Consider the following 13,798-nt stretch of genomic DNA (forward strand, 5'->3'; position numbering starts at 1 on the left):
AGTAAAGGAATTGCCCGGTATGCCTCTATTGGCATGTAGGGCAGCAACAAACACCGTCCACTTCTGGCGGTCCTGGGCGAGCATCTGGATAGATCCCCATGAATAATCTAGGGCTTTTAATTCTCCCTCCACTGTTCTTCTCCAGGTGGTCTTGGGACATCCCCTCTTTCTCTTTCCTTCAAAAGTCCAGTGAAGTGCTACACAAGTGATATTTTGCGCATCCATCCTGAGTATATGCATGAATGCTGAATGCATACTACAAACCATCAAAACAGCCATAGCATAATGTTGCAGATTTCAACATTACAAGTGATACATTTTGGATGTGAAATGAATTCTGTGTGGTAATGGATTCATGTTTCCTTCCAGGTTTCTGGTCTGGAATTTAGCTACAAACATGTTACCCAGGTAATCCTTCTCTCACAATGTTTCAATATGTAAGGGTGTAGATTCACCCCCATTCTTCTCTGGTAGGATCTCAAATCATCGCCAAGGCTCCACATTGTTATCTATGACTTCTACTGAAAGACCAATGCAATGCTGACACTTCAAAACAAATTATCATGCATGAATATGTGTTTGACAGAGGTGCAAGTGACAATTCGCTTTGCTTCACAAGAAATACATTCAAGGCTAATCTGTCAACATCAGCAAGTCTTTGGTCTACAGTCTGCAAGTTGTGCACAATCTGCAGGAACAAGATCACACAGCATTTTTTGCCTTTTCCCAACCTCAAAAAAGAAAAGGAAAATAATGATTGGTCAATACATGGTAACAGGCTTGAGTAAGTCATATCCAGCTCAATCAAGAACATGAACTCCATGCGTAAACATCACCAAAACATTGTAATGCTAATTATTTTTGATTTGCACAGGGTCCACTTGCCGAAGGTTGAAATAACATGCAACCACAAGCAATATGGAGCTTGAAACGATGAACAGTACTTTAATGCCAATTACGGTTAATTTTTAGAGAATGGCACATGTACAAAGACTGTATAGCGAGTTTGCAATCCCATGTGTAGGTAGTGTTCATAAACTTCCAAGCTGTGCAACGTACCACGCGAAATGATTCTTTGAATTTGCTCATGCATGGTCTATAATACATCCGATGTATGAAAGCTAAACACGGTGCAATGCGAGTTACAAGTGGATTTTTAATGTTCCATTTCAATACTGTGTCTGGTGGGTGGGGTGGGTTGGGTGCGAATGACTGGCTGGGCACGACAAGGGCCGGTCTCACGATGACAGGGCTACAAACGCAGCGGGGAATCGGCCTGACTTGCCGTTGAGTGTGCCCTGCAACCACTCGTCGTTCACCCGTTCAGTAATCTTGATTACATCACCAGTCTGAGAGAGAGAAAAAAAGCAAATGTATAAAAATGTTAGCTTGTCTTTGTTTGTTAAACTCCTAAAACCAACGATAATGCAATGAAAAAAACTAAGAAATTCAAGTATTCTATTCCACTAACCTAAATGACAATATAGATACACAAAGTATGATGTATATTTGAAAAACTGCTTCAAGCGAATGGTGCAACTGAAGAGCTTTAAGCAGATCTTCGACCTCACAAAGCTGCGAAGCCATTAGCATCAGGGAACAATTACTGTACAAGTATAAAAGACCTGCACTTCAGTTCAAATTCATCTTTGAATGGGGAGTATTTTTTAAATGCCAGCAATGCATACAAAAATGACTTTCTTCTGTTTTTAATATTCCCACGAAACCTTACATACTCCACGGATGCACTCTCTGGCTTTGACATCAAATCTGGATGACATAAACACAGGGTGCATTCAAACTCTCCTCAAGTGAATCGTACCGTACTATAGTGAGCTAAAAGTGGACCACTTCCCGATGTGTTCCAAAAGCGTACTAAAACCGTAACAAAGCTGGCAAGAGAAGAATGCGCATAATATGCACATACGTCATAATGACAAGACTTCATTCCTTTGTTCGGGACATCTGTAAGTGCACAAGGTGAATGACCATATTGCTACAAAATGTATGACCCCCTCTAGAAATAACTCATGAGGTACACTTTCTCCACAGTGCGCTCGAACGCTCCAAATCTGGCACAGTATGGTACAGTATGCTTTGGATTGGTTTGCTTTGGTTCATTTTTTAGCACTAGAACACGGCCATTAATTGCTATAATCCTCTCAGCCATAAGATCTCACAGCGAGTCGAGATAGCATCTCACGACTACAGCATACCGGCACTAACACTACCTCGCTGAATCTCACCTTGAAGGACAGCTCGTCGTCCGCTTCGGCCATGAAGTCGTAGAGAGCCTTGCCCTCGGAGGCGGTGGCCCCTGCGGAAGGAAGATCGATGATGACGTCGACGAAGGAGAGGGGGAAGATGCCCTCCCTGGAGTCGATCTTGCCGCGGACCCAGTCGTCCCCGATCCTCTCCAGCAGCGTGATCTTCTCGCCGGCCTTCAGGTTGATCTCGTCATCGTTCTGGGCGTCGAAGTCGAAGGACACCACACAGTGGGGCTCTACTCCAGAATTCTGCAGCTGGACATTGGACGAGATGAAATTTTGTTACCTCCAATTTCCAACTACCTGAAATCCATGCCTGTTTCAGGGGCAGATCCAGGAATTCTGAAAGGGGGGGGGGGCAAAATAATGCATCCCCTTTCATTTTTGTCTTTATATTTTTGTTATTTAAACAAAAAAATAAAGGGGGGGGCATGCCCGGTGCGCCCATACCTGAATCCGCCACTGCTTTTACCATCTGTTGCTCTCATTTGAAAAGTAGCATTACTGAGGGCCTCTACGAAAAACAGTACTTGTTGCTTGTAATTTTTGCAAGTAATTGACATAGACTTACACAAATACATGGCTTCCAAGTTGACAGGCATAATCTGACTCACACTTTTGGAGGACTCACAAGTGCTTATGCTACTACGTTTGGCCATATTCTAACAGTAAAATGGAAAGTCTTTCTTTGAATTTGTTCAAATGATTCTGAAAAGATTGTATCACATTTGGGACATTGCAGGATTAGAATGAAGTCCTGCTGTAATGCAACTAGAATATGACACATTGATTTAAGACATCTGAGCACTTGGTAATCACAATCTCTTGCACTATTACATGGCATGAACACAAAAACCTGCTGCTGGACACTGTGATATGAACTCTAGGCAGACCAGTGTTCCCTGCTCAGCTTACCCGTGGGTCGGCAGCCTGTGGAAGACCGGTGGGAACCCTGTCCACAAAGCTGGCCGGGAACCTGCCCTTCTTGCCGTTCACCTCTCCCTCCAACCATTCGCTACCAACCTGGGCCGTCACCCGCACCTTGTCCCCTTCCTGGAGTGGGAGAAATACATTGTTGAAGAGCATCTGTAAACTGTGTAACCTTGTGGGTATGCTACGTACCAGTGCACTGACAGCACCTTTTCTTCCGCACGGGGAACACCCACAATTTTTGGCGGCGGGGGGCGGGGGGGGGGGGGGGGGGGGGGGTGCAGTTTTTACATGCTAACAGCAATATCTTTCTATGATAAAAACAGTACATATTGGCAAGAGATCATCCTAACAGCAGATGTGCAACAGGTTACATTCTGGACCAAGGTAGATGGTACACCTGTATCTCTACATTTCAGATCCTCAAAACGGCAAATCATAAAATCAATACATTCTGATGTAATTGCAAATGTCACAAGTACAAACATATACTTCTCATTTTAAAATACACTCGCTAGACTTGGGGGGGGGGGGTGAAGTTTTTACATGGGTGTGGTAAACAAACACGCAAATACAGTATTCAAATCTGACAAAACATCAAAAGAGGGCAGTGACATCCCAATGAAGATATTCAGGCTGATGACAATGATATGAAAATTATGATAACAACCAAGGAATTTGTGTCTATGACGATGATGGTCATGAAGATGATGATTTCAACATATTTCATAAATACTAGTGGTGAGAATAAACATGAGCAGAAATGATTGGGATAATTTGAAAGCTACTGTATCTGAGCAGCTAGACCTTCTTGCAGAGCAACTTGGCAAGGAGTGGTATGGATACAGAGTGGCATTGAGGTTCAAAGCCGAATTGGAAAATAAAAAATATCGCAAGGTCCTCATTGCAGTTAACCCATTGAGGACGAGTCCCAAGTATATTCGGGCAAGCGTCTATGGGAAATGTGTGTTGTAGCAAAATCAGCACGTCCTCAACAGGTTGAGCTACAATGCAACAATTAGAAATGAGGTTTTCAAGACTGCAATGAGGAAATGACTTTCTCATCTTTTTTTTCCCCCTGAAGTAAATAGGATAGATGATAATAATATTGAGTCAGATAAAACTTTGATGTTCACTTGTTCCTGACAACTGCATCAAAAAGTCATTTTTATACTGATATTATTATCAACAATGAACATCATTTACCTTCAAACTCAGTTCCGTAGAATCTGCTCCATCAAAGTCAAACAGTGCACGAACTTCATTTCCTGCACAATGAGAAAACACAAAGAGGATTTTACACTCTAATACTCTCAGGCAATTGGAAAGGTAATCAAGAATCAGTGGTTCAAACATCAACATTCAACAACCTTCAATGTACAGAACAGAAACCAGAAGTAGAAACAGACGTATTTTGTTTCACACAAGATGGACAAGAAATACCTGGTTGCAGATCTTGTTCAATATCCTAATATCATTTCAAATCTCTTTGAGATGGTATTGCTGATTCACTCCAACATATGATGGTGCTACACATGGAAAGCAAGTTTAAATATGTGTTTACAAGCTTATACAGCAGTTGGCAATGCACAAAAGCCCTTGTTAGACAGGCAGTGTCGGAACGTGTAATATCTGCCCAACAAAGTGTCAAGCATATTGCGACCACACGCAAGATAGAATGGTTTTACTCTGATCAATGTCATTGAATGGAGGCTGTGGTGAAAAAAAAAATGTACCGGGTATATTACATGTCTTAGAGATTGCATATTCCATAGATTTAACATATCGGAAATGGTCAGTATTAGGAAAGTACAAGGCAATTTCCATTAATTGTGCTCAGTTGCTATTTCTTGCTGAGAAACAAAACAATGCAAAAAAAAAATGACTATTTCACTTTGCATTCAAAAGGTGAGTCTTGGAGAAAAGACCCTGAAAAAATAATATCTGTCTCTAATGGTAAAAATGAGGATACCATCTATTCAGTGATTGGAGAATAACAATTCCAACATTGGATGATGAGTTCCCTACTTTTGAAAAACTCAACCCACCCCCCCCCCCCAAAAAAAAAAAGCAAAAACAAAACAAACTAGAAATATCACTTAAGGTGATTAATACCCCCGCCCCGTGACGACAGTCTTACCCAAGGAATGATCTTTCCTTGATCTTCTGCCACTTACAGTTAATGCCGTTACCATGGCAACGCAGCTTCCGACACGTCCGAAAAATATGTCTTGCACATCTTCCCACCAAGACTATTGTGTGTGCCACATTTCATAAGCTTTTGTCAAAAACTGAGGAAGTAGTTCAATCCACAAGATCTTTCCTTGATCTTCCACCATTAATATGCCGTTACCATGGCAACGCAGCTTCCGACACGTCCAAAAAATATGTCTTGCACATCTTCCCATCAAGACCAATGTGTGTGCCACATTTCATGAGCTTCAGTCGAATACAGAGGAAGTAGTTCAATCCGCAAGATCTTTCCTTGATCTTCTGCCATTTATATGCCATTACCATGGCAACGCAGCTTCCGACACGTCCGAAAAATATGTCTTCCACATCTTCCCACCAAGATCAAGGTGTGTGCCACATTTCATAAGCTTTGGTCAAAAAACTGAGGAAGTAGTTAAATCCGCAAGATCTTTCCTTGATCTTCTGCCATTAATATGCCGTTACCATGGCAACGTACTTTCGGGTACTGTCAAAAAATGCGTCTTGCACATCTACAACCAAAGGCACACATCTGTACCAAGTTTCATGGAAATTGGGCAAAAACTGAGGAAGTAGTTTGCAACACAAAATTTTCCATCATTTTGGCTCATAATATGTGAGCTGTTACCATGGCAACATACTTTTTGTCACTGTCAAGAAATGTGTCATGCTGACCTATATCCGAAGACAAACATTCAATATGAATTCCATGAGAATTGGAAGAACACTGATGAAGCAGTTTTGCCATGAAGCATTTTGCCCTATATTTTACCAATAACATGCCGTTACCATGGCAACGCACATTTTGCCACTGCGGAAATATGTGTCTTGCACATTAACATATTCAGACGAACATCTGTACCTAATTTCATAAAAATTGATCAAAAACTGTGGGAGGAGTTCGCGACGCAAGATTTGTACCCATTTTTGCCCATAATATGCCGTTACCATGGCAACGTACTTTTGGGTACTGTCAAAAATATGTCTTGCACATCTACAACCCAAGGCACACATCTGTGCCAAGTTTTATGGGAATCGGTTGAAAACTGAGGAAGTAGTTCGCGACGCAAGATTTGCAACGGACCGACCGCCCGACCGACCGCCCGACCGACCGACCGCCCGACCGACCGACCGCCCGACCGACCGACCGACCGCCCGCCCGACCGTCCGCTGATTCCTAGATACCCCCTTCAAACTTCGTTTGGCGGGGGTATAACAAGCAAAGTAGAACAAGCTTCTCTTGACAACTGTTTAGAAAGTGAAATCATCCAGCTAGGTGGGGGTTCTAGCAGCACATGCTTATCCCACATCAACGCGTCTGGATGTACTCTTACTTTCTCTTCTTTCAGATTACAAAACTGAGTAGCATACATGCCCCCTCCCCCCTTTGTCATATGCAAGGTGGGTTTAACACTCATCAGTGAAGGCATCTAGTGAAATGGGTTCCAGGAGTGTCGACCAACTGATGATGGTACACACCTGTGGTGGGTGAAGGGGGGCTAGAGCCAGCGCCAGGGGGCAAGTCTTCCACCACATCCACAAACGCCGCCGGGAAGATGCCAGACTTCCCGTCCAGCTCGCCCCTGTACCACTCATTGGCGACGCGCTGCGTGAGCTTGATCACGGCGCCCTCGCTGAACTGCAGATCATCGGCATTACTGCTGGAATACTCGTACTTGGCTATGCATCGTGGTCCACTGTAATGAAACATATGACAAGAACAAAACTCTGTATTTATTTGTTGTTGCTTTCACTGCCGACAAAAAGGATTTACATTATAGTTAAAGTCTCACTGACGTGACTTACATGTAACTTTAACACTTCTCTCATTTGCTCACAATGGCACAAGTACCACTGTGTAGTCATACCATAATGGCTATTAAACATGCACGTCCCTTTCAAATGAAAACAAAACCACAACTAAAATGCTCGAAGATACACTTTAATACCAGTCTGGCCATGAGACCTCTCTCAAAGCAAAGAGTTTCATGGGAAGTGTCACACAAAAGCACATTTCCTCATTAGTAACGCGGGACACAATGGGCACGACATATTGCAATAGTTCCTATAAATCAAATTTCTCACTTCCATGAACACATCCTCGACTGAATCTCTCAGTGCATGTCATTGTTATAGTGAAAATGAAAGAAATGTGAAGGATCTTTCACTCTTGACACAAAGAGTTGCTCTGGTGCATTCTCTCTTCACTATATTCTGGTCTCCCACGAGAGGCAAGCTGATCAGTACCATGTGTGACACTGATTATAAACTGCCAAGCTTTTACTTTTGTTCTTTCATACATGTTGTCTGGAGTTTTACTACTTCCTGTGTATGTTTATGAATCTGGGAAACATTGCACATTCCGTAAATATACATGAATCAGTGTATAACATACTGTCTGCATTTGCTATCCCTCATACACATTATAAATATCTGTGTTCATGTGCGTCTATATAACTCTACTCTATGAACCTTGCATATTTTCTTCCATGACAAACACACACAAAAAAGTGTTAAACCAGCAAGGATTTACGATCACAGGAAAAGGAATTACTTTCAAGGAAAACCTGCCAAAGGAATTTATAAACAGGTGACCCAGCAAGTATTTACGATCTAAGGCAAAGGCAAAGATTTTTGTCCATGGACAAGCAAGCCAAACATGCATGCATGCTCTGAATGTTTCTCCAGGCAAGAAATCCACGTACTCACCTGCCACCTTCTCTCGACGGAGAACTCGTCGGCAGCGGTATCTGCAATAAACATTGATTAACGCAATTAAATTTCATGATCGAATGTATCAACATGCAACGAATCTGGCTCATTAAATTCACATGAGTTTGCTATACTGTACAAACTTAGTTAGAAGAACATGCAGATCGATGTGTGCCAAAAGGCATATACTCCATGATGTTAAAGATACTGTCCGACATACAGACATTACCTAATTTTGCTACCTGAGCTGTATGGTGTTGCTCAAATGTATGAAAAACAAACAATCACAATAAATACTCTGGCAAACAGAAAGTTTGGGAAGACTACGCAGCTACCCTCAGGAGATCTATGAAACCATGGCTATCAGGAATCATTTGCTGAATGGGTGTATTCAAATAATGAGCAAGATTAACACAGCATGTGTTGAATCTTACAGGATCTCAAGCGCCGAGAGTATCAGTAATGATAGGTATGGCGCATTATAAATGTACTTTATCATTATTATTATCATTATTAATCCTTATAATCACAGTAATCATTAATCCTGTCAGACTATCACACTTTTCTTCTTTTTTTTCAGATTCATTTTATACAATATCTCAGAGTCTGTTAGCATGTTAAAGACAATAGAGCGTGAGAGGTTTTGTTGTGTGTGTGTGTGTGTGTTTTTGTTTTTGTTTTTGTTTTTGTTTTTGTTTTTTTCAAACTAGAAACATTCAAAAACAGTCCCTTTAAATACACGTAGCCTGCTTCTTGCATGCTCGTAATTTGGAATGGAATCTTATGCAGGCACACCATGTGACAATGCTCAAGTCATGTCAGTAATGCATGAGGTTGGGCACTGCCTAATTCACGTGTAACAACCATGGACCGACTGTAATTTGCGTAAAGTGCTAAAAATCACATCATCACTTTTCCTTTACAAGTACACATTGTGTATGTGTCAAATAAAGATGCTGCAAGTCAAAAGTTAATCTGTATGTGTGTGACAAAATCATACAGTGTCTAATGGCATAGCCTTGCAAAGAGCATGACTGGGTCTATTTGAGAATGTGTATAACCAGTAAATGCCACACAGAATTTCTCTGAAGGCAAGTCAAACAGCAGGTCTAGCTATGTAATTATGATGGACAGGAAGAAACCCCTATGGGCTGACTCCTTCAAAACATTTTCTTAACGATTATCATGTTAAAGTCCACTTTAAGAGTTAAATATTGTCACTACAACTGCAGTGGTAAAAGTGCTGATGTAGTACGAAACCATGCTTCCACTTACTATGACTTCGACGTGGTTGGATGGGAAGATTCCTGTCTTTCCTTTCACTTCACCCCGTAACCAGACCGTGCCCACCGTTCCTAAAAGCTTGATGTTGTCGCCTCCTTCAAAAGACACTTCGTCTGGAGCCGATGCCTGGAAGCTGTACAGGGCTACTGCAAGGGGACCGTCATACTCGCTCTGTGGCGGAAACAAAAAAGAAGCACATAAAAACTTATACATGGGACTAAAGATGGAACCATCTCCTCTGTGGTAAGCTGAAGGGGAGCAGAAGAAGACACTCTTTGAAACATTTAGAAACACGAGTGAAGATTAAGCTGGCAATAAAACTTTTTACCTTGTTTCTCTCTCTCAATAACCTCAGATGCAAAATATGAATACAACTGTAGGGCTACACGTTTCAAGTAGAGTAAACTTTGCATGACTGGAAATCACATAATGTCAAATTTCTGAATGAGTTGAAGTAGAGTCTAAGATCCAAACAATGACATGGGTTTCAATTACATCATGCGAGTCAAATATTGACTAGGGCCAAATAGATTTGACATACACACAGAGTTGGCTGCAATCTGTCAATTTGCCTTACAATTTCCTTGCTAAAACAGCTACCGGTAATTCATCTGTGATTCTACATCTGTTTATACCAATCAGCATGGCTATGTAGTTTGAAATTTACAGTTAGTGCTGAAAATCAACATCTCATTTATCTTGCCAGCACTTTAAAAGTTGTCAGGAAGACCATACAGGAATGAAATAAAGTGTATTCTAGGCAATACAAAAACAAACAAACAAAAACCACAAAAAACCCTGAAACATACATTGTAGCCCTACAATACTCGATTGATAATACAAGCATTACACTACAGTGTGGCACAGCATTTAGAAAAGATTCTCATTATAAAAGCACTGAGCACCCTCCTGCCTTAGCCGACACATTATTAGAGTGAGATGTCTCTCTAGCACCATATCCTATCCGAACCACACATTTGTCTCCCCTTATCTTTGGTTTTGTGGCTGCTAACCACAGGAGAGCAGGAAGAGACAGTTTTAGACTTCATCTAAAATTAAGTCACAGCCACGATACGGTGCATACTAGAAACTTTCGATGCAGAAACCACACACATTACCACTGTCTGGGAGTAGTATACAAATAGTGAATGGTCATGAGTGCGATGGTACAAGATTTTGCACAAGGTGAAAGATAAAGGTGCTTTAGTCAATGAGGCTTCCCCTTATTGAATAGTGCACCTCATCTTTCATCGAGTGCCAAGTCTTGTTTTATTACACGAGTAAAGACCATACACTATTTGTTTTATACAACACCTTGGACTTCAACATATTCTATGTGATCCACACAGATTCTTGAATTAAGCTCAGAAATGGCAACCAAAGCGGCATGCAATGGAACTTATTAACTACACGTCATGTGAGGACCAATCGACATATCTTTTTAGGTGTTGTATAACAGCAAGATAGTGCCATCAAGGCAAACACCACATACTCATTGCGTACCTATTATCATACCATCACTGGATAGTGTATTTCAGAGTTTAGAAGACCCCTGTGTGGAGATCTACAAAATAAATCCAACTGATGTGATTTCACATACATCGAATTGCACCCTCATGAATGTCTATTGTTAACAGCACTTACACAACAAAATTCAAGATAACATAAACATGTAGTGGTCAATCTTTAGAAAACCACTTTGCTTAGTAGAACTATACTCAAGCATACAGTAGCTCTGCCCAAATACAGCATCAATTAGCAGGAAATCCTTGTGACGAGTTTCAAAAAAAAAAATGCTTCCATACGTAAGGATCGAAGATTACACCAGCAGCCACACTGTTTCCTAATACTGTTGAGGTCTCCCACGGTCTATGAAATCAGGCTGTAAACCACATGAGGACATACATGTAGCAGATATGTGTCATCTGACATGCAAGTGTGAGACTACAAGCATAGTGTTCAAGCTGAGTAAGATTCATTTATATGCTCTGTGAGATACAACTGATTTTAAAAATATGTTACTTTCAGGGGCTATCACAGGTGAATATGGCTGTTTTTGTGTATTCTAGCTGTACACCGATTTGATTTCCAGGGTAGATGTACACTTTACGTGACAACAGTCCATTTTTTTTAATTACAAGGATACACTCTTTCCTCGCAATATCCTACAATCACTTCCCATCAATAGCATGCCAAGTATCTGGCAAACTCTGAGCACCTATTTCCTTGTAGGGTAACGCATTGACAGTTCGGTAGGGATTAGCTCAAAGAGCACTTCTTAGTCCCATTGTACACACTAAATGCATCCCGTCTCCTGAACACACCAACTGCCACTTCACTACAAACTGACCATACATGTATCTACAGCATCACTAACAGGTGTGAGCATCAATTTCTTTATGACCTAAAGATCAAGTAAGGTTTGTTTTTAGTGTACAAAATGGAGGTTCAATATATTTCGGGGGGGGGGGGGGGAGAGGGGGAGCAGAAGGTGGGATTTTCTGCAATTCAACATGCTTGCAAAATGTCTTTCACTGAGTTATTGTTGTTGATGCTACAATACAGACTTCCTGCCATGAACCGTGAGCTTTGAACCTTGAAGAATAACTCTCTAAAAAGCGAAGACGCCGTCCTTTATTTTTGCTTTCTTTCCTTCCTCTTGTCCTTCCTACCTTCCTTTTTTTGGGCAAAGTATTTTGTATAGAGTTGCACTGGCATGCCATTAGTTCTGGTTTTGGAGGGATATGGTTTGACAGCCCAGGTCATTACATCTGCTTTCATCCATCAAGGCGCAGCCCTACATAATAGAATCCTGACTGCATAAGGGGAAGTATTATACTGCCCAGCAATGTTACAACATTTTTTTTTTGTGTGTGTAAATAATGGCATTTGATTGTTAAATACTGAAAATGATGACAATGACAACACAAATGATATACTTTATGTACATATACAGTGCACTCCTGTTATAATGAACACGGTTATAACGAAATTCCAGTTACAACAAAGGAAACATTTGGGCTGCAACATCATCCACTCTATGTTTTTTGTTTTTTATTTGTTCAGTTATTATAACAAAATGTCAATATAATGAAAGGAAACTGCCGATCCCAAAGACTTCATTATAACGGGACTCCACTGTAACCATAATCTAACTTGCAATATCTAATCACTCTTTTTTATGAGTTTCTTTAAGTACAAAAGCCAAACTGTTTATCATAACACGATATCCATATTTATATCTTACTTGCTGCACTCATGCAATGTGATGTCACAATATTTTGAATAGATTGTGAGAGAGTAATAAAACTGGTAGAACTTTTTTTGTTGGTGAATTAAGGTCTCTTGAAAGTCCCTTCACTACTACTCCTTTGGTTACAAGTGGAGTTTATCATCATTCTACTTGGGCTTGACGTGCCCCATTTTCGCCACACCTCTTTGCCCACAAGATATGCCCCCTTCTCCCACCCATACAACCGACACACCCTCTTTCCCCCACCCCTATGACACGCCCCCTGCTCTCCACTCCCCTGCCCACATAACTCACCCGCTTCTCCCCACTCATCTGCCCACACAACACACCCCCTTCTCCCCACCTATCTGTCCACCTGACACACCCCCTTCTCCCCACCCCTTTTCTCAATAAAACACCCCACAGTCCCCACCCCTTTGCCCAAATGACACACCCCCTTCTCCCCATCCCTTTGCCAACATAACACTTCCCCTTCCCCACCTACCTACAATGACTGACACACCCTCTTTTCCCTAACCCCTTTGCCCATGTGAATGTCATCTCCCTCCAATCTTACTGGATTTTGGATTCACGCAACTCACCTCAGAAGCTTCATTGAGATCTTTGACGATTCTGATGAACTGATTGGGGAACATTCCTTCCCTGCCGTTGCACTTGCCAACCAACCAATCGGAGTCGATCCGCTTCACTAGAATGATCACATCATCCGTCTGGAAAAAAAAGAAATTAGACAGGGCAGACTGCGTGTAAGGTCATTTCACTGAAGGAGTGGTGAAACACACAAAGAACTGTACTGAAGGTCATATAGGGTCACAACCACACAGTGTAGGCAGCGATTACAAAAGACCTCAATTCAGTCATCTATACAACATCTATTCATTACAAGACATGTATGTCAATATGTTTCTCTGTATTACATTGTCAAAGACAGTATTAAATCTCTATATCATGACATTTAGGTCTGGGTGTATTTCTTCACATTCTTCTCCTCTGCATGCAGGAAGCTATAAGGACTGACAACCACGTACTAATACAAAACTGTGAAAAAAAAATATATAACTGTCATTCAACACTTAAAACATATTTGCCATGATTTTTCCTTGTCCTTAAATGCTCTTCTGCTTTAAAATAAGAACATAGT

The 13,798-nt window shown here is 41.2% G+C and overlaps 1 protein-coding gene across 1 annotated transcript in view; it reads right to left on the minus strand.

Annotated features, from left to right (window-relative positions):
* Positions 1-1,192: 1,192 nt before the first annotated feature.
* The window catches only part of LOC139728094 (uncharacterized), a 47,015-nt gene continuing 34,409 nt past the window's right edge, over positions 1,193-13,798 (minus strand). Inside the window, exons 7-14 of the mRNA XM_071639058.1 lie at positions 13,239-13,367; positions 9,396-9,575; positions 8,118-8,158; positions 6,888-7,105; positions 4,404-4,465; positions 3,183-3,320; positions 2,247-2,522; positions 1,193-1,349 (exon numbers count right to left, since the gene is read on the minus strand). Of these exons, the coding sequence (XP_071495159.1) occupies positions 1,239-1,349; positions 2,247-2,522; positions 3,183-3,320; positions 4,404-4,465; positions 6,888-7,105; positions 8,118-8,158; positions 9,396-9,575; positions 13,239-13,367 (1,155 nt within the window). The 3' untranslated portion in view covers positions 1,193-1,238. The remainder of the gene's footprint in view (positions 1,350-2,246; positions 2,523-3,182; positions 3,321-4,403; positions 4,466-6,887; positions 7,106-8,117; positions 8,159-9,395; positions 9,576-13,238; positions 13,368-13,798) is intronic.

Source organism: Diadema antillarum, unplaced genomic scaffold, assembly GCF_040938485.1.
Source record: "Diadema antillarum isolate AM-2024a unplaced genomic scaffold, OU_Dant_1.0 seq00000163_RagTag, whole genome shotgun sequence".
NCBI lineage: Eukaryota > Metazoa > Echinodermata > Echinoidea > Diadematoida > Diadematidae > Diadema > Diadema antillarum.